The 20,832-nt window shown below is 42.2% G+C and overlaps 1 protein-coding gene across 5 annotated transcripts in view; it reads left to right on the top strand.

Moving 5' to 3' along the window:
* Nucleotides 1-20,832, top strand: part of LOC118376202 (receptor-type tyrosine-protein phosphatase alpha-like) — a 104,461-nt gene that overhangs the window by 21,630 nt on the left and 61,999 nt on the right. For 3 of the 5 annotated variants that reach the window (XM_052473924.1, XM_052473926.1, XM_052473922.1), the window contains exons 2-6: nucleotides 15,133-15,179; nucleotides 15,450-15,540; nucleotides 15,753-16,148; nucleotides 16,351-16,371; nucleotides 20,094-20,178. In XM_052473924.1, the coding sequence (XP_052329884.1) occupies nucleotides 15,159-15,179; nucleotides 15,450-15,540; nucleotides 15,753-16,148; nucleotides 16,351-16,371; nucleotides 20,094-20,178 (614 nt within the window). In that variant the 5' untranslated portion in view covers nucleotides 15,133-15,158. Of the gene's footprint in view, nucleotides 1-2,034; nucleotides 2,245-15,132; nucleotides 15,180-15,449; nucleotides 15,541-15,752; nucleotides 16,149-16,350; nucleotides 16,372-20,093; nucleotides 20,179-20,832 lie in introns of all 5 variants that reach the window. The other 2 variants (XM_052473923.1, XM_052473925.1) reach the window with 2 other exon arrangements.

Raw genomic sequence — 20,832 nt, 5'->3', positions numbered from 1 at the left:
ATCCCAGAACAACAGCAAAGGACCTTGTGTAGTTGCTGGAGGAAACGGGTACAAAAGTAACTATATCCACAGTAAAACCAGTCCTATATCGACATAACCTGAAAGGCCGCTCAGCAAGGAAGAAGCCACTGCTTCAAAACCGCCATAAAAAAGCCAGACTATGGTTTGCAACTGCACATGGGGACAAAGATCGTACTTTTTGGAGACACGTCCTCTGGTCTGATGAAACAAAAATAGATCTGTTTGGCCAAAATGACCATTGTTATGTTTGTAGGGAAAAGGGGGAGGCTTGCAAGCCAAAGAACACCATCCCAACTGTGAAGAACGGGGGTGGCAGCATCATGTTGTGGGGGTGCTTTGCTGCATGAGAGACTGGTGCACTTCACAAATTAGATGGCATCATGAGGTGAGACAATTATGTGGATATGTTGAAGCAACATCTCAAGACATCAGTCAGGAAGTTAAAGCTTGGTCGCAAATAGGTCTTCCAAACGGACAACAACGTCAAGGTCTCGGAGTGGCCCTCACAAAGCCCTGACCTCAATCCTATAGAAAATGTGGGCAAAACTGAAAATGCATGTGTGAGCAAGGAGGCCTACAAACCTGACCCAGTTACACCAGCTCTGTCAGGAGGAATGGGCCAAAATTAACCCAACTTATTGTGGGAAGCATGTGGAAGGCTACCTGAAACATTTGACCCACGTTAAACTATATTAAATGCAATGCTACCAAATACTAATTGAGTATGTATTCTTCTGACCCACTGGGAATGTGATGAAAGAAATAAAAGCTGAAATAAATCATTCTCTCTACTATTAGTCTGGCATTTCACATCCTTACAATAAAGTGGTGATCCTAACTGACCTAAGACAGGGCATTTTTACTAGTATTAAATGTCAGGAATTATGAAAAACTGAGTTTAAATGTATTTGGCTAAGGTGTATGTAAACGTCTGACTTCAACTGTATATATATATATACACACTCAGTACCAGTCAAAAGTTTGGACACACCTACTCATTCAAGGGTTTTTTCTTTATTTTTACTATTAGAATAAGCGTGAAGTCATCAACTATGAAATTACACATATGGAATCATGTAGTAACCACAAAAGTGTTCAACACATCAAAATATATATTTGAGATTCTTCGACGTAGCCACCCTTTGCCTTAATGACAGTTTTGCACACTCTTGACATTCTCCCAACCAGCTTCATCAGGTAGTCACCTGGAATGCATTTCAAATAACAGGTGTGCCTTGTTAAAAGTGAATTTGTTTAACTGCTTTCCTTAATGTGTTTGAGCCAATCAGTTGTGTTGTGACAAGGTAGGGATGGTATCCAAAAGATAACCCTATTTGGTAAAAGAACAAGTCCATATAATGGCAAGAACAGCTCATATAAGCAAAGAGAAATGACATTACGTCATTACCTTAAGACATGAAGGTCAGTCAATGCGTAACATTTCAAGAACTTTGAAAGTTTCTTCAAGTGCAGTCACAAAAACCACCAAGCGCTATGATGAAACTGGCTCTCATGAAATCCGCCACCGGAAAGTAAGACCCAGAGTTACCTCTGCTGCAGAGGATAAGTTCATTAGAGTTACCAGCCTCAGAAATTGCAGCCCAAATAAATGCTTCGGAGTTCAAGTAACAGACACATCTCAATATCAGCAGACTGCGTGAATCAGTCCTTCATGGTCGAATTGCTGCAAAGAAACCACTACTAAATGACACCAATAAGAAGAAGAGACTTGCTTTGGCCAAGAAACACGAGCAATGGACATTAGACCAGTGAAATCTGTCCTTTGGTCTGATGAGTTCAAATTTGAGATTATTGGTTCCAACCGCCGAGTAGGTCAACGGCTGACCCCCGAATGTGTAGTTCCCATGTGAAGCATGGAGGAGGTGTGATGGTCTGTGATTTTTATTTTTAATTCAAGGCACACTTAACCAGCATGGCTACCACAGCATTCTGCAGTGATATGCCATCCCATCTGGTTTGCGCTTAGTCTGACTATAATTTGTTTTTCAACAGGACAATGACCCAAAACACACCTCCAGGCTGTGTAAGGGCTATTTGACGAAGAAGGAGAGTAATGGAGTGCTGCATCAGATGACCTGGCCTCCACAATCACCCGACCTAAACCCAATTGGGATGAGTTGGACCGCAGAGTGAAGGAAAAGCAGCCAACAAGTGCTCAGCATATCTGGCAACTCCTTCAAGATGGTTGGGAAAGCATTCCAGGTGACTACCTCATGAAGCTGGTTGAGAGAATGCCAAGAGTATGCAAAGCTGTCATCAAGGCAAAGGGTGGCTACTTTGAAGAATCTCAAATATATAGATATATTTTGATTTGTTTAACAAATTTGGTTACTACATGTCTTCATGTATATTACTACGTGTCTTCATGTAATATTGTACAAATATTATAAATATTTATTTATACAAATGGTAAAAAATAAAGGCAAAGCCTTGAATGAGTAGGTGTCCAAACTTTTGACTGGTTGTGTGTGTGTGTATAAGACTTAAGCAGTTGCATGCATTCGTGAATAGTGGTTTATTTATTTTTTGGGCCTAACTATTCAAAGCTCCCTTTTGTTATTTAATTTTAAAACTAAAATGCTTGTTTGCATTTCAGAGCATGCATGTCTCGTGTAATGGCATGAAGGAATGATGCAACTTAGCTCTATATTTCAATATACAGGCTAATGTAAGTTATGGTATTAAGACTAAACAGGATACACTCTTAGGCCTACAGCTCAATGGTGGTTATAGAAGGATACTATACAAAGCCTGATAATGATAATGACATTACTTTTTATAATGATCATAATAATAATTGTAATAACAATAAGAAGGAGATCAAGAAAAAAGGAGAGTATAGGAGCGAGACCTGAGGTCATATTATGTGTGACAAATTTGTTAAATTACCATTTTTTTCGGCCTGTTTGGAACAGTGTAAACTACACAAAAGACATTCTAAATGATTACCAGTCTGTTCTAGCGTTTATTAAAGCATTGCAAAGATTAAAAACAGCTGACTCTGTGAAATTGCTTTATCCAACATTTTTCTGTTGCATGAGGCTTGGTGCTCACGGAATCAGTATGCTGGTTAACTTTGCTATTATGCACATAGCAACGTAGGTAAAGTCACCAATTGACGGCGCACTGAAGATTGTTTCAGAACCATGGAGAGTGACCATATACAATGCGGGAGAAAGGGCCAGACTGATTACCGGAACGCGTACTCTGAGCATGCGCTGACCAGCTGACAAGTGTCTTTACAGAGGGTAGTGCGTACGGCCCAGTACATCACTGGGGCCGAGCTCCCTGCCATCCAGGACCTCTATACCAGGCGGTGTCAGAAAATTGTCAGACTCCAGCCACCCAAGTCATAGACTGTTCTCTCTGCTACCGCACGGCAAGCAGTACCAATGCACCAGGTCTAGAACAACAGGACCCTGGACATGTTCTTCCCCCAAGCTATAAGTTTGTCCAGGTAGCTATTTGTCAACTATATGCATTGACCCTTTTTGCACTAACTCTTTTGACTCATCACATACGCTGCTGTTATGATCTATCCCGTTGCCTAGTCACTGTATCCCTACTTATATGTACAGATCTACCTCAATTACCTCGTACTCCTGCACATCGAATCGGTACTGATACCCTGTGTATTTAGCCAAGTTATCGTTACTCATTGTGTATTTATTCCTCATATTTTTTAAATTGTTGGGAAGGGCCCAAAAGGAAGCAATTCACAGTTAGTCTACACCTGTTGTTTATGAAGCATGTTAATCGAGAGCTTGGGACTATAAGGTTCTATCTGATTCTGCATTTTTGTAAAAATTGAGTTATTGACATAGCCTTGTTCTGTTCAATGTTCTCTACCTAGCCTATATAGTACTCTAAATATCCCAATTCATGTTAAGTTCAAAAGAATACAATATCAAAATCGCTGACACCATTCAAACCAATGAGGGTTCTGAACTTTGAAGCCAATCATCTTTTTGCAGATAGAACCAAGTTTTAGTTCCAAGCTCTCGTACTGTCAGAGCATCTTACCGATCGATGGCTGTGTACAGGTACAGTGAATCTGTAAATGGCACACCCAACTACCTCATCCCTATATTGTTTTTTATCCTGTTGCTCTTTTGCACCCCAGTATCTCTACTTGCACATCATCTGCACATCTATCACTCCAGTGTTAATGCTAAATTTGAATTATTTTGCCTCTATGGCCTATTTATTGCCTTACCTCCCTACTCTTCTACATTTGCACACGCTGTACATAGATTTTTCTATTGTGTTATAGACTGCAAGTGTACAGTCAATCATAGTGCCATCCGTTTCGTCACCAAAGCCTCATATACCACTCACCACTGTGACATGTATGCTCTCGTTGGCTGGCCCTCGCTTCGTATTCGTCGCCAAACCCACTGGCTCGAGGTCATCTGTAAGTCTTTGCTTGGTAAATCCCCACCTTATCTCAGCTCTCTGGTCACCATAGCAGCACCGACTTGTAGCACGCGCTCCAGCAGGTATATTTCACTGGTCACCCCCAAAGCCAATTCCTCCTTTGGCCGCCTTTCCTTCCAGTTCTCTGCTGCTAGTAACTGCAACGAATTGCAAAAAATCACTGAAGCTGGAGAATCATATCTCCCTCACTAACTTTAAGCATCAGCTATAAGAGCAGCTTACAGATCATTGCACCTGTACATTGCCCATCTGTAAATAGCCCATCCAACTACCTCATCCCCATGTTATTTTTTTTATTTATTATCTTTCCTCTGAACCCCAGTATCTCTACTTGCACATTCATCTTCTGCACATCTATCACTCCAGTGTTAATGCTAAATTGTAATTATTTCGCCACTACAGCCTATTTATTGCCTTACCTCCCTAATCTTACTTCATTTGCACACACTGTATATAGACTTTTTCTATTGTGTTATTGACTGTACATTTTTTAATGCCATGTGTAACTCTGTGTTGTTGTTTTATAATAAGTATTAGCCTAGGCACAGTTGGTGCGAAAGAAAAGGATCAGAGGCTTGATAAACCACCAGCCACAGCTAAGGGGTCAGGTAGAAAACTCACTGTTTTGTGCAAAAAAAGCAGTGTAAGTGCAGTGGTTAACCTATGTTCTGTCACACTTCGTGCTTTTAAATATGAACGTTAACGCCACCACTGTTTTATATAGGTCTATGTGGTGCAGGGAATTATAAACCCAAAATGTAACGGATTATAAAATATCCATCACACACAATTACAATAGGCTAAACAACATGCAAAGGTAATCGTGTGTGAGGAATGTATCTTTTATAATGAACTGAACCACTGTCACACTTGGACAGGATCTTGTGTGCTTTTTGGGTCTTTGCTTATACGGTTAGGCCTAATGCACATTGGCATCTTTATCCTGCAGCGTCCTGATCTCAAGAAGCCTAAATCCAGCAAGACTTTTGCCGATTTGAGTTCAGGTTTGGAAGACATTTTCCCTGTAAGATTGAGCCTTGTTTTGGACAGGAGTGTATTGTTCATGAGGCAACAGTCAACACCAGTGACTCACATGCATGATGCTTTTGGAATATCTTGGCGATCAGATAGAATGCAGCGTTTGCACTGGATTCACTGTTCTGAATAGGTTGTGTATGTATGCACCACTGTTGCTGTTTATAAGGAGGCACATGAACATTATGACGTTTGGGCCCACGCCCTTCTGCACTTAAATACCTTACCTGTCTTACCGACAAATGCCGACGTTGAAATTAGGGGATTTCTTTTCAATTGTTCACCTATTTTGATCCATTTGAGATCAGATGGCAACTAAACAAAGCGTGAGGAAAAATACTGAAAAACAGGCCTTCGCAGTATCGAACTGAATGTGTGTTGTGGACTGCTGCATTATTCCAATTGTGAAGGGAAAAATGTAGGCGTACACAAAGAAATTTAGGAGCACAATGAGAAATATTTGAGATATTAAAGCTAGAATCCTTATTTATTTTTCTAGGGGCACTAGTGCTAAAAAAAGAGAACCCAGGTCACACAGCAAAATATTTGGGTGCATACGTGAGAATAATGGTCGCATGCAGAGCCCTGTGTGGCTATTAATGCAGTGACATGAAGGTTAGGCCAGTAATAAAACATTTCCTCCAATGTCGTCTGAGTCTACACTTATGTTTTATTTATTTCACCTTTATTTAACCAGGTAGGCTAGTTGAGAACAAGTTCTCATTCACAACTGCGACCTGGCCAAGATAAAGCATAGCAGTGTGAACAGACAACAACACAGAGTTACACATGGAGTAAACAATAAACAAGTCAATAACACACTAGAAAAAAGAGTGTATATACATTGTGTGTAAAAGGCATGAGGAGGTAGGTGAATAATTACAATTTAGCAGATTAACACTGGAGTGATAAATGATCAGATGGTCATGTGCATGTAGAGATACTGGTGTGCAAAAGAGCAGAAAAGTAAATAAATAAAAACAGTACTGGTGTGCAAAGAGCAGAAAAGTAAATAAATAAAAACAGTATGGGGATAAGGTAGGTAAATTGGGTGGGCTATTTACCGATGGACTATGTACAGCTGCAGCGATCGGTTAGCTGCTCAGATAGCAGATGTTTAAAGTTGGTGAGGGAGATAAAAGTCTCCAACTTCAGCGATTTTTGCAATTCGTTCCAGTCATGTTAGGGCCTGGATGATCCCAGTATCACTTTTATTTTCCCCCAAGGCAAAAATGAAAACACGATGTAGACTTGTCGGTCCGTTAACCTGATGTATGTCAAATATTGTGTGCTTGGAAAATAAATAGATGTGACTCGATGATAACATAATGATGTTTGTTTACGATATTAGGACTGTTATCCTAAAGAAGAGAAATCCTCTTTTATATTTTGTTTCCTTGCCACAATACTTACTATTACCGCGTTTGTGGTTCGTCCCTGATTTGTGGTTCGGAGTCAAAACAATAAAACAGTAACCCTGTTGAACACCTTATTAGTCAGTAGTAGACGAACAACATATCTCTGCCTGAATTGTTTATCTCCCTAGAAATAGGGCGTTTGATGAGACCGCTCATCTCAGGGGGTTGCTGTGATGAAAATGGAAGATAATGCAGCAAGATATCAAAACATAGGAAGTGAGAAATGGGTCACTTTTGGAAAAATTATGCACGTTCTGGGCCAAGCAGAACCAGGTGGACTAACATTGATAAAAACGTTTTTACTTCTGATGAGCTGGCTAGAACGTTATAGACATGGCCTTAATCAATTGGATTTGCCTGTTTGGAACTAAGCCTTAGATATCGGAAGATTGCGATCCGAAATGAAGCATTGATAGGAAGCCACTGTGGACCACGTCTTTCTTCTCTGGGGTAGCAGAATATCTTGATCGGGTATAGCTGTCAACAAAGCTTTCGCAACAGGGAACTGAGCAAGAGGAGAACATTGTACGATTGCTGTATAGTACAGAGTATCATGGCATACTAGGGTTAGAAGATGTTTGTGTTGTCAAACTTAGATTTTTTGGGGGTGCTAGGCTATATTTACCATAAGCTTTGAGTGATGAGGCTGAATATTCTCATATGGATGGATGTGCATGATTCCGAGTCCCTCACATTCTACTGCTACTACAACCAGAGATTGTTCAGTAAGCTTTCTCTACGGGCTCTGCTACAAATAGGCCTATAAGAGCCATCACTCCAAAGGGTGTTTTGTTCTCTTACTTGACTATAAAAGAGAGCAAAGAGAGCACTTTGTTGTTGTGTTGAGTGAGTGTAGCCTAGGTAGGCCTATGAAGTAGAAACACTTGACGAGTGCCTCTTGAATTAATAATTTCCTCTCTCCACTTAAGTCACTGGGACATGCCTCTCACAGCACCCACACCTCTCTGTGGACACACACACACACAGAGAAAGGGTTTGGGGACTGCTTAGGTGGGCAAACCACATCTATCTGGGTCCCCATAGACTAATGCACTCAGACCTATAGATAAGACTGGTAGGCTACACTTGTACTCTACACTCACTAACTTACTCAGTACTCTACACTCACTAACTTACTCAGTTACTATCAGTTACGGAGCTACTAGCTCCGGTTAGCATCGGAGGGCTTCACCTCACCACCATAAACACTCCGCCCAATCACATGGTGTCCAAAAAGGTCATTTAGGCTCTCAGTGTTGCAAGCGGATTTCAAGTGCAAAGGCTGATTCATACAAGACAGCTGATGCAACCATGCCAAATTTAAAGCGGATGCTGCTGTATCAATCGGTCTAACATTAATTTATAGTCGCTAATGTTAATGGGGATGGTGGTGTCATAGCTGAATCATTGGTTGTGAGGATGGTTGTTCTGTGGGTCAGGTGAGGGGAGGCTGGGGCATTCGACAGGAAGGGTTAAAGGGTCAGAGGCTGGTTTTGGATGAGCAAGGGGTTTAGGGGACTAGCAGGCAGACAGACTGCAGGGGAAGGAAGCAATGGTCTGGGCTCTTGCTGTTTTACGACTTTCCTGGAGTCTGAATCAGCAAGAGAGATGGTCTACCTGGGAGGGAGAAAAGCAGATAAAAGGCGATACATTTTGTCTGCTTTCCATGCTTTGTTTCTGCTCGTTAAGTTATTGTGGCAACTTTTAAATGAAGCGAAACGCCATTTTAAGAAGGAAGGAAATTTGCTCAATAAAATTTTAGTATGAAATGCATAATCTACTATATTAAGTGTGTTTAGTGTGTAGGCCTCTTTGTCGGTATGTTGGTTGTTTTCCTTTTAGTTCTATCCTGGATTCAGCTCTGCAGTGATTAGTCTGCTTTAAGAGCAAAGTCAAGTGAAACACTCGCAATGGACAAGGCCACTATTTAAATTTAGAAACACCTCTTCTAAATTTAGCACAGGGATGAACCCTCATTCTCTGTACTCGTTTAGGGATAGAAAACGGTAAAAGTCAAACATTTACGTTTACATTTTAGGAACGGTTAGGGTTAAGTGCCTTCCTTAAAACTTCTTAGGGCTGCAATCCCGTTAACGGGATTGATATGACAACAGCCAGTGAAAGTGCAGAGCGCCAAATTCAAACAACAGAAATCTCAGAATTAAGATTCCTCAAACATACATGTATCTTATACCATTTTAAAGGTAATATTGTTGTTAATCCCACCAAAGTGTCTGATTTCAAATAGGTTTTACAGCGAAAGTTCCACAAACGATTATGTTAGGTCAGAGCCAAGCCACAGGAAAAACTCTGCCAGTTTTCCAGCCAAAGAAAGGAGTCACAAAAAGCACAAATAGAGAAAATGAATCACTGACCTTTGTTGATCTTCATCAGATGACACTTGTAGGACTTCATGTTACACAATACAGTGGGGCAAAAAAATATTTAGTCAGCCACCAATTGTGCAAGTTCTCCCACTTAAAAGATGAGAGAGGCCTGTAATTTTCATCATAGGTACACTTCAACTATGACCTACAAAATGAGGAAAAAAATCCAGAAAATCACATTGTAGGATTTTTTATGAATTTATTTGCAAATTATGGTGGAAAATAAGTATTTGGTCAATAGCAAAAGTTTATCTCAACACTTTGTCATTGCCAACAAAGGGTATATAACAGAGGTCAAATGTTTTCTGTAAGTCTTCACAAGGTTTTCACACACTGTTGCTGGTATTTTGGTCCATTCCTCCATGCAGATCAGATCTCCTCTAGAGCAGTGATGTTTTGGGGCTGTTGCTGGGCAACACGGACTTTCAACTCCCACCAAAGATTTTCTATGGGGTTGAGATCTGGAGACTGGCTAGGCCACTCCAGGACCATGAAATGCTTCTTATGAAGCCACTCCTTTGTTGCCCGGGCGGTGTGTTTGGTATCAGTGTCATGCTGAAAGACCCAGTCACGTTTCATCTTCAATGCCCTTGCTGATGGAAGGAGGTTTTCACTCAAAATATCATGATACATGGCCCCATTCATTCTTTCCTTTACACGGATCAGTCGTCCTGGTCCCTTTGCAGAAAAACAGCCCCAAAGCATGATGTTTCCACCCCCATGCTTCACAGTAGGTATGGTGTTCTTTGGATGCAACTCAGCATTCTTTGTCCTCCAAACACGACAAGTTGAGTTTTTACCAAAAAGTTATATTTTGGTTTGATCTGACCATATGACATTCTCCCAATCTTCTTCTGGATCATCCAAATGCTCTCTAGCAAACTTCAGACGGGCCTGGACATGTACTGGCTTAAGCAGGGGGACACGTCTGGCACTGCAGGATTTGAGTCCCTGGCGGCGTAGTGTATTACTGATGGTAGGCTTTGTTACTTTGGTCCCAGCTCTCTGCAGGTCATTCACTAGGTGGTGTGGTTCTGGGATTTTTGCTCACCGTTCTTGTGATCATTTTGACCCCACGGGGTGAGATCTTGCGTGGAGCCCCAGATCGAGGGAGATTATCAGTGGTCTTGTATGTCTTCCATTTCCTAATAATTGCTCCCACAGTTGATTTCTTCAAACCAAGCTGCTTACCTATTGCAGATTCAGTCTTCCCAGCCTGGTGCAGGTCTAAAATGTTGTTTCTGGTGTCCTTTGACAGCTCTTTGGTCTTGGCCATAGTGGAGTTTGGAGTGTGACTGTTTGAGGTTGTGGACAGGTGTCTTTTATACTGATAACAAGTTCAAACAGGTGCCATTAATACAAGTAACGAGTGGAGGACAGAGGAACCTCTTAAAGGAGAAGTTACAGGTCTGTGAGAGCCAGAAATCTTGCTTGTTTGTAGGTGACCAAATACTTATTTTCCACCATAATTTGCAAATAAATTCCTTAAAAATCCTACCATGTGATTTTCTGGATTTTTTTTCTTCTCATTTTGTCTGTCATAGTTAAAGTGTACCTATGATGAAAATTACAGACCTCTCATCTTTTTAAGTCGGTAAGACAGTTGACATCTAGTGGAAGCCTTAGGAAGTGCAACATAACCAATATCACTGTGTATTCAATAGGGGCTGGGTTGAAAATCGACCAACCTCAGATTTCCCACTTCCTGTTTGGATTTCTTCTCAGGTTTTTGCCTGCCATATGAGTTCTGTTATATTTACAGCCATCATTCGAACAGTTTTAGAAACGTCAGAGTGTTTTCTATCCAATACTACTAATAATATGCATATATTAGCAACTGGGACTGAGGAGCAGGCAGTTTACTCTGGGCACCTTTCATCCAAGCTACTCAATACTGCCCCTGCAGCCATAAGAAGTTAAGGGCACATCCTCATATTATTCACCTAGTCGTCAGGGATTCGAACTAGCAACCTTTTGGTTACTGGCCCAACGCTCTTAACCGCTAGGCTACCTGCCGCCCAGGCGTGCCGCAAAGTCATAAAACCACCCATTCGAAAAAGATAGCAGTCAGAGTGCAGTATAACTACAGTATGCTGCAAATACTGAGTCCAAAATAGCAGTCGACTGCAGTTACTGCACATTTACTGCAGTTTCAAAACTGTCATATTTTTTGTAAGGGCAACTATTAATACATTTTCTCTTCTTAAGATCATATTTTAAACCTTATTGTCACCTTAACCTTAACCACACCGCTAGCCTTAGCCCTACCCTAACCTTTTAATTAAGACCAACAAGCTCATTTTTGTTCAATTTGTATGATATAGCCAATTTTGACTTTGTGGCTGTTTTTTATCTAGTGGAAATCCAAGTGTAGGCTACAGAGAAAAGCTGTTTGGCTCAGACGACTCACGAATAGGAAGACATTTGCAGCAGGTGTTTCTGATTAATAAACATCGCCTTGCTGGTGGCTGGTACCATTTTAAATAAAACCCACCCTGAAACAAAACGTAGGCTGAAATAAATGTGCTCGTCATCTCATAGGAAAAGACATTTAAGACTCATGGTTTCATCCAAAGTCACACATTCGGATTTGGCACTTCAAGCCCAAATATCATACTTTGACTTACTGATGATGACTTATTGACTTGTGTCGATGTGCAACATAATGGGTAAGCTCTGGCCGTCGTCTTTCAGCTCAAAAAAGTGCATTTCTACCAGTGTGGGCATTTAATATCATACATTTGATAGAGGATGAGTAGGCCAACAGGTCCCCATTTGGAAGTGTCCAACTGATTGAAGACCAGGGCTGGGAAATACTGGTCTAAACTGTAATAATCAAAGCCTTTCCCCCTAGATAGAAGTGGCACAGTAGCTGTTTTTTTGCACCCAATTTGGAGGTTCTAGCAGCAAATTCCTGATAACCAGGATTTGTGTGTCTGTCTGCAGTCATCCCTGTGCGTGTGTGTGTGTGTGTCTAGATTGCAATAAAGAGAGCCAGACGGACTGGATTATTCCTGGGTCAGAACCATGGGATTAGGCCAGGGATTATCACAGCTCAGTCAGTAAAACCGCACCCAGTGGACTGGTGGGATAACATCAGACAGTCAGCCCACCATGCCGGCGCTCTCTAGGCCCTTCCCTACACACACATTTCAACTGAATCCCCTTCATTGTTGTTTGAGGTGAGCCCCACTGCAGTCAATGCAGAAAGCTATTACACAATACAAGCAATTTTGCCATGTCCAAATTCAAAATCTGAAAAAATTGTCTCAATCCCAACTCGTGGGTCCTTCGCAGTCCCTAACTTCTCGATTTATTTCCAAAAGTAGGTTAACTTTGTCCCATCTTGCACATAGGGCTAGGCCCAAGCTGAAATGCATACATGCTTTTTCCCAGATTCCGTTTCCTTCACCGTGTCCCACTATGTGGTCGTTTATTATTCATGTTACGATGCACCACCTGGATACGAGACACATCCAGAACAAGAGGGAGAGAGTGATGGGGATTTAGCACACAGAATGGTGGGCTTCTACGTACATCTGATGGCTCAGTTGGTTGGAGCACGGAGCTGGCAAAAATGGGGTTGTGGGTTTGATGCCCGCATGGGTCATAGTAGGTTTGGGCGATATGGCCTAAAAAAAAAACATATTTTTAATGTGGTCCTTCTGTAGCTCAGTTGGTAGAGCATGGCGCTTGTAACGCCAGGGTAGTGGGTTCAATCCCCGGGACCACCCATACGTAGAATGTATGCACACATGACTGTAAGTCGCTTTGGATAAAAGCGTCTGCTAAATGGCATATATTATTATATTATATTATTAGTGTATTTATTTATTGATGGACTATTTACGATATATACACGACATGGCATAAGTTTGTGCTGCTCGTCGAACATCTCATTCCAAAATTAATATGGAGTTGGTCCCCCTTTTGCTGCTGTAACAGCCTCCACTCTCCTGGAAAAGGCTTTCCACTAGATGCTGGAACACAGCAGCGAGAACTTGCTTCCATTCAGCCACGAGCATTAGTGTTGTCGGGCACTGATGTTGGGCGATTAGGACTGGCTCGCAGTCGGCGTCCCTATTCATCCCAAAGGTGTTCCATAGGATTGAGGTCAGGGCTCTGCATGCCAGTCAACTTCTTCCACACCTATCCCAACAAACTATTTCTGTATGTACCTCACTTTGTGCACGGGGGCATTGTCATGCTGAAGCAGGGAAGGGGCTTCATCAAACTGTTGCCACAAAGTTGGAAGCACAGAATTGTCTAGAATGTCATTGTATGCTGTAGCATTAAGATTTCCCTTCACTGGAACTAAGGGGTCTAGCCCGAACAATGACAAACAGCCCCAGACCATTATTCCTCCTCCACCAAACTTCTCAGTTGGCACTATGCATTCAGGCAGGTAGCGTTCTCCTGACATCCGCCAAACCCAGATTCGTCCGTCGGACTGCCAGATGGTGAAGCATGATTTATCACTCCAGAAAACCCATTTCCACTGCTCCAGAGTCTAATGGCGGCGAGCTTTACGCCACTCGAGCCAACTCTTAGCATTGCGACTGGTGATCTCAGGCATGTGTGCGGCTGCGCGGCCATAGAAACACATTTCATGAAGCTCCCGACTAACAGTTCTTGTGCTGATGTTGCTTCCAGAGGCAGTTCGGAAGTCAGTAGTGAGTGTTGCAACCCAGGACAGACGATTTTTACATGCTTCAGCACTCGCCGGTCCCGTTCTGTGAGCTTGTATGTGTTAAACTAACTGTAAATCTCATTATTTAAAAGCTGCTGCTAAGTAAGCAGATTAAATAAATTATGCAGGCATTGTTTGATAACCTAACCGCAGAATATGTAGTACATTCAGTATTGGTTTTTTTTAAACTGAGGAGATGGTCAGATATTTTGGGGATAAATCACACCTAGCAAGTTTGGGATCAGTCAATCCTACTGGGAAAAATATTTGACCTTGACCATCCCTAATTCAAAAGGCAGAGGATGCGCACAGTGCAACAATGTGATGAAGTGTGAATATTTCTGCCACCCACATACAGGAAAACGGTTCCAAATAAATGACATTATTACGTGTTCCACCACCCATGTAATTTACATTATATCATGTCCATGTGGGCTGTGCTGTGTAGGTAAAACCTCTCGTTCTCTCAAACAGAGAATCAGGGAACATTAAAATTCATATCTGGAGAAATGACAGTGATTATCCAGTCACAGTACATTTTAATTACCTAAAGCATAACATTTCTACCTTTTTAGATTTTGTGGCATAGAGAAAGTTAAGATATCAGACATGCGAGGTGACATTAATAATACTCTGAGTAAAAGAGAATGTTTTGGGATTTTCACCCTCCAGACATTATTTCCTAAAGGTCTTAAGGTTGAAATGCCTATGTATGTTATGTTGTGAATTTGAACATGAATTATACCCCCATTTAAGATCACTCTGATGTTTTTCGAGCAATGTACCCGATGATTAATGATAACTTGCTCGGTAGGTCTATGTCCTCATTGTGGTTTTACAGGTGTGTTTAATATGTCTTATTTACACACTTTATTCTAATATTTATGAAATGCATATTGTTATATTTGGTAGCACTTATTTATTTTTCCTTTCCCTCCAACCCATTTCGATGCGTGGAACGGATGTGGGTGGGGCCAGGTCTACGTAAGGGTGCTAATTTTTTTAATTCATAAAAGCTCTGACGAAGGCCGCGAGGCCGATACGTATAAGCTTATTAAAGATCAGTGATACTATCGAGAGCCGTGTCGGTTCTAACAGTGTCTTCCTTTCTGTTTGGATCCAGGACCACACTGTGCGAATGAATGATTGATGCCAACTTCGCTTCTTAAGGTAAGAGGTCAACTCCTTGTTCCACTCAAATCATGATAATAAATGCATTTAAGAAGTTTTATATTCACTTGAAAATATATATATATATCACCCCCCATACCCCACCCCCCCAAAAAATGTTTATAAGTACCTACATTTAGTTGGATTATACTGTAAAAGTAATCACCCAGGATTAGCCTCCATTTACAACTACAACACATCTGGATTAATAATCCAATTATCTGTTTGCACTGTGAAAGGGTAATAAGGCATGTGCCCCGATTCTCCCAGGGCAGTATGGGTGTGTGTGTCCTGCTCCTGTTGCTCAGTGTGGCCCTCGGGGTCTCCATCTCGGCCCAGGTACCACCTCCCACCCCCACAGGTAAGAAGGACCCACATGACATCATCAGCTGAACAGCCGGATCCCACCGCTGACACCATTTGACATATTCAACGCTATTGTTTACTGCACCTCTCATGAAGCTGCAAATTGACTCAACAGAAATAGCCTAAATAAACTGAATATCTCGCTCTCTCTCGCTCCTCTCTGTCTTTCTTCTCTCTCCTCTCTCACACCTTACCTTTCATCCCTAGGAGGTCCAGACCCCACTGCCAAATCCAAGGACCCTCCCGCCACCACCCTCCCCAATGTTCCCTTGACAACAACCATCGCCCCACCTCCTCCCCCTCAAACAACCACAGCCCCGAAGGTTGCCGCGACAACAATGACAACTACCACAACCGTGGATGGTGTCATATTGACTGCAAGCCCCAGTGGTGCCACCCCTGCACCCGTCCCCCCTCCACCACCCCCTGGCCCAACTGAAGCGCCCAAAATCCCCACAGACGTGAACTCCACCCCGCAGCCACCCCCTGCTCCAACCACAATCAGTCAGGCTGAGAATGGGACCTCTTTTCCAGAGACTCAGTCACCAGACACAAAACCAACGGTGGAAGCCACGTCGGCCACTAGCAGTGCTACTGTTCCAGGTGTGTGTCTGTGTGTTAACTGTATGTTGGTTGCAGTACTTTGACATCTGCTGATGTAATAAGGGCTTTATAATTACATTTGATTGACATTTGATTGATAGTGGAGTGTGTGAGAGTGAAAGTCGAGAATTTAACTGCGGAGGGGGTTGTTGTATGTTTTTTTTAGGTTTGATAGTAATGACTCTTGTTTTATCCTCCTCAGGTGGTGGAGAAGAAGACACCGGTAAGACTGTGTGTGAGGTTTTGATGTCTCATTACAATGGCATGCCAAGCGGTCATGCAACCGCGCTGACAATTTATGACAGCATGACAGATGTCATAATTTAACTGGCCCGTCGAACACACGCAGTATTCAAGCCCTCCAGTATCTCTCCTCTGTCTGTGGTTTCTGTCCATCCTCTATGCCCATGGTATGAGACATTGAAATTAAATGGACCGAATAGTCCCTCTTCTCAGTTTCAATTATCTTCCTAACAACGTGGTGCAGCACCATTCAATGTGTACATTGTCCCTCAGAGAACACTGAAAATTCCACAGAATAATGAAAAATGAACAACAATTAGCTGAAATAGCCAAGATGGCAGTTTGAACCACATGAAATCAAATGTGGCTCAGTTGGTAAAAGTGGCTTCGTGCTAGCAATGCCAGGGTTTTGGGTTTGATTCCCACTGGGATCACTATCACTTACTGGTGATTTTATCCAACCTGCAAAACACCAGTCAACTTCAACAGTGAAGAGGTGACTCCGGGATGTTGGCCTTCTAGGCAGAATTGCAAAGAAAAAGCCATGTCTCAGACTGGCCAAAAAAAAAGATTAAGATGGGCAAAATAACACAGACACTGGACAGAGCCAGTTTGCGCTGTTCTGTGAAGGGAGTAGTCCAAAGCGTTGTACGAGATCTTCCATTTCTTGGCAATTTCTCACATGAAATAGCCTTAATTTCTCAGAACAGGAATAAACTGATGAGTTTCAGAAGAAAGTCCTTTGTTTCTGGCCATTTTGAGCCTGTAATCAAAGTCACAAATGCTGATGCTCCAGATACTCAACTAGTCTAAAGAAGGTCCGTTTTATTGCTTATTTAATCAGCACCACAGTTTTCAGCTGTGCTAACATAATTGCAAAAGGGTTTTCAAATGATCAATTAGCCTTTTTAAAATGATGAACTTGGATTAGCTAACACAACGTGCCATTGGAACACAGGACTGATGGTTGCTGATAATGGGCCTCTGTACGCTGATGTAGATATTCCATTAAAAATCAGCCGTTTCCAGCTACAATAGTCATTTACAACATTAGCAATATCTACACTGTATTTCTGATCAATTTGATGTTATTTTAATGGACAATAAAATGTAAATGTTGGTTGTTTTTTGCTCTAGGACACCCACAGACCTCACATGACTTGTCTTTTGGTAGTGAATCTGTTATTCTATGCGTTTGTATTGGCTAATAGCAGTAAGGCCAAAAATAATTTATTTAAATTATTATTTTAAAAATGTATCCTTCAAGGGGTCGTGAAATTCAAAATCAAATAGCTAAATGATCCTTAGTATGACCTTATTCATACAATTTAATATCTTAGTAGAACCCCCTTCCCCTGGCTTAGACTCTTAATAGTTAATAACGTCTCTATAACGACGGTTAATGACGTCTATATAACGACGGTTAATAACGTCTATATAACGACGGTTAATAACGTCTCTATAACGACGGTTAATAACGTCTCTATAACGACGGTTAATAACGTCTCTATAACGACGGTTAATAACGTCTCTATAACAACGGTTAATGACGTCTCTATAACAACGGTTAATGACGTCTCTATAACGACGGTTAATGACGTCTCTATAACGACGGTTAATGACGTCTCTATAACGACGGTTAATAACGTCTCTATAACGACGGTTAATGACGTCTCTATAACGACTGTTAATGACGTCTCTATAACGACGGTTAATGACGTGTCTGTAATGATGGTTAATAACGTCTCTATAACAACGGTTAATGACGTCTCTGTAATGACGGTTAATGACGTCTCTGTAATGACGGTTAATGACGTCTCTATAACGACGGTTAATGACGTCTCTATAACGACGGTTAATGACGTCTCTATAACGACGGTTAATGACGTCTCTGTAACGACGGTTAATGACGTCTCTGTAACGACGGTTAATGACGTCTCTGTAATGACGGTTAATGACGTCTCTGTAATGACGGTTAATGACGTCTCTGTAATGACGGTTAATGACGTCTCTGTAATGACGGTTAATGACGTCTCTGTAATGACGGTTAATGACGCCTCTGTAATGACGGTTAATGACGTCTCTGTAACCACGATTAATGACGTCTCTGTAAAGATGGTTAATGACGTCTCTGTAACGACGGTTAATGACGTCTCTGTAACGACGGTTAATGACGTTTCTGTAATGACGGTTAATGACGTCTCTATAACGACGGTTAATGACGTCTCTGTAACGACGGTTAATGACGTCTCTGTAACGACGGTTAATGACGTCTCTGTAACGACGGTTAATGACGTCTCTGTAACGACGGTTAATGACGTGTCTGTAACGACGGTTAATGACGTGTCTGTAACGACGGTTAGTGACGTGTCTGTAACGACGGTTAGTGACGTGTCTGTAACGACGGTTAGTGACGTGTCTGTAACGACGGTTAGTGACGTGTCTGTAACGACGGTTAGTGACGTGTCTGTAACGACGGTTAGTGACGTGTCTGTAACGACGGTTAGTGACGTGTCTGTAACGACGGTTAGTGACGTGTCTGTAACGACGGTTAGTGACGTGTCTGTAACGACGGTTAGTGACGTGTCTGTAACGACGGTTAGTGACGTGTCTGTAACGACGGTTAGTGACGTGTCTGTAACGACGGTTAGTGACGTGTCTGTAACGACGGTTAGTGACGTGTCTGTAACGACGGTTAGTGACGTGTCTGTAACGACGGTTAGTGACGTGTCTGTAACGACGGTTAGTGACGTGTCTGTAACGACGGTTATTGACGTGTCTGTAACGACGGTTATTGACGTCTCTGTAACGACGGTTATTGACGTCTCTGTAACAACGGTTAATGATGTCTCTGTAATGACGGTTAAGGACCTCTCATGTCACTGTGATGAAAATGTTATGTAAGACATAACGAAGCTGTCCAGTTTAACTGTCACCATGATTTTTACATTTACATTTAAGTCATTTAGCAGACGCTCTTATCCAGAGCGACTTACAAATTGGTGTCCTTAGTTAGGAGCTCCTGTAATCAGTGTAGAAGTCACAAAGCAGCCAGAGTTGCATATAGCCTGTCTAACATGTTTACCATTAACCATATTAAATATAATTGTTTTTATTTTCAAATACTTAATTTGTGCACTTGATCAAGCTGGCTTAGCGCAAAGTGCCAACCCAAACCCAATTTGTCACTCCAGACAGGCTCAATCAATTGTCAAATCAGTCAAATACAGTTTGAACACAAGCCTGACGCCAGCCTCCTGTTTTGTGTCATGTGAAAGGTTTACTCTGCCTGCCAATTAAATAGTGATGTATCTACACTCTCAAGGACAGTGTCCACGTGTACGCCGAGCACGGTTATTTTTCTTAGAGAGCAAACCAAATATTACCACACCAGCCACCTTCACCATCTTGCTTTTGTAGGTATTGGGAATGAAAGAAGTTGCCTTGCCAAAGGGAATCCCAGTGCTGACATGAAAATGTAGGCTAGTGAACCGGCAACCAGGGGGTTTCTGGTGTCTCTTGTGCCCAGCCGCCACCTACTACCGTTGTGTCTTTGTGCGAGGCCCTGTGCTGCTCCCAGCCTGTCGTGTGTTTGTGTGTTGAGTCTTGTAATGTGACCAACATAAGACAAGTAGTCATTGTACAATGGATAGATACACTTTTAAAATATGTTGTGAATTATCGCTCTCCTGTCTCTCTCAGATGACACACCCATCATTGCGGTGATGGTGGCTCTGTCGTCCCTGCTCGTCATTGTCTTCATCATCATCATCCTCTACATGCTCAGGTCAGTCACTCACTCAGGTAAAAACCACCCACGCCGCTAACCCTGACCCACACCGCTAACCCTGACCCACACCGCTAACTCGGACCCATACTGCTCACCTGGTTCCTGTTCATTAGAGCACACGGTAACAAAACAATTTTCAACAAAGTGAGTGAGAGTTCAGCTAGTACCTTGGCTGAGTTCAGCTAGTACCTTGGCTGAGTTCAGCTAGTACCTTGGCTGAGTTCAGCTAGTACCTTGGCTGAGTTCAGCTTGTACCTTGGCTGAGTTCAGCTTGTACCTGTCCTTTTCAAATGTTGTCTCCCTGATGGGTGTGAACACAACCATGGGGTGGGTTCCCTGAAAGCTTTGTGGCTAAAATGACGACCATGCCCCACAGCAGTGAGAGAGTCAGAATGGTTAAATCTTATGTTTGACAATCCATCTTCTTCGTTTGAAGCGAGCAAAGTTCTCAAAATTAAGCCTTTTGCTGTTCTGCAAGGGGCCTGGGTCTATACTCTACGTCAGGGTGAAAATAGTGCCACATTAGCTACGAAGCTTTAGGGGGACTCGCCCCTGGGTCCTGTTCATGAGGCACCAAAGAGAAAAAACGGACTGACACCAAGAGGGCTCCCTGAACTTGTCCAATAAAAAATGGTTGTTTTGTCCAAAAAG

The sequence above is a fragment of the Oncorhynchus keta genome, chromosome 21 (assembly GCF_023373465.1).
Source record: "Oncorhynchus keta strain PuntledgeMale-10-30-2019 chromosome 21, Oket_V2, whole genome shotgun sequence".
Taxonomy (NCBI): domain Eukaryota; kingdom Metazoa; phylum Chordata; class Actinopteri; order Salmoniformes; family Salmonidae; genus Oncorhynchus; species Oncorhynchus keta.
This window is presented reverse-complemented; position numbering and strand designations above follow the sequence as displayed.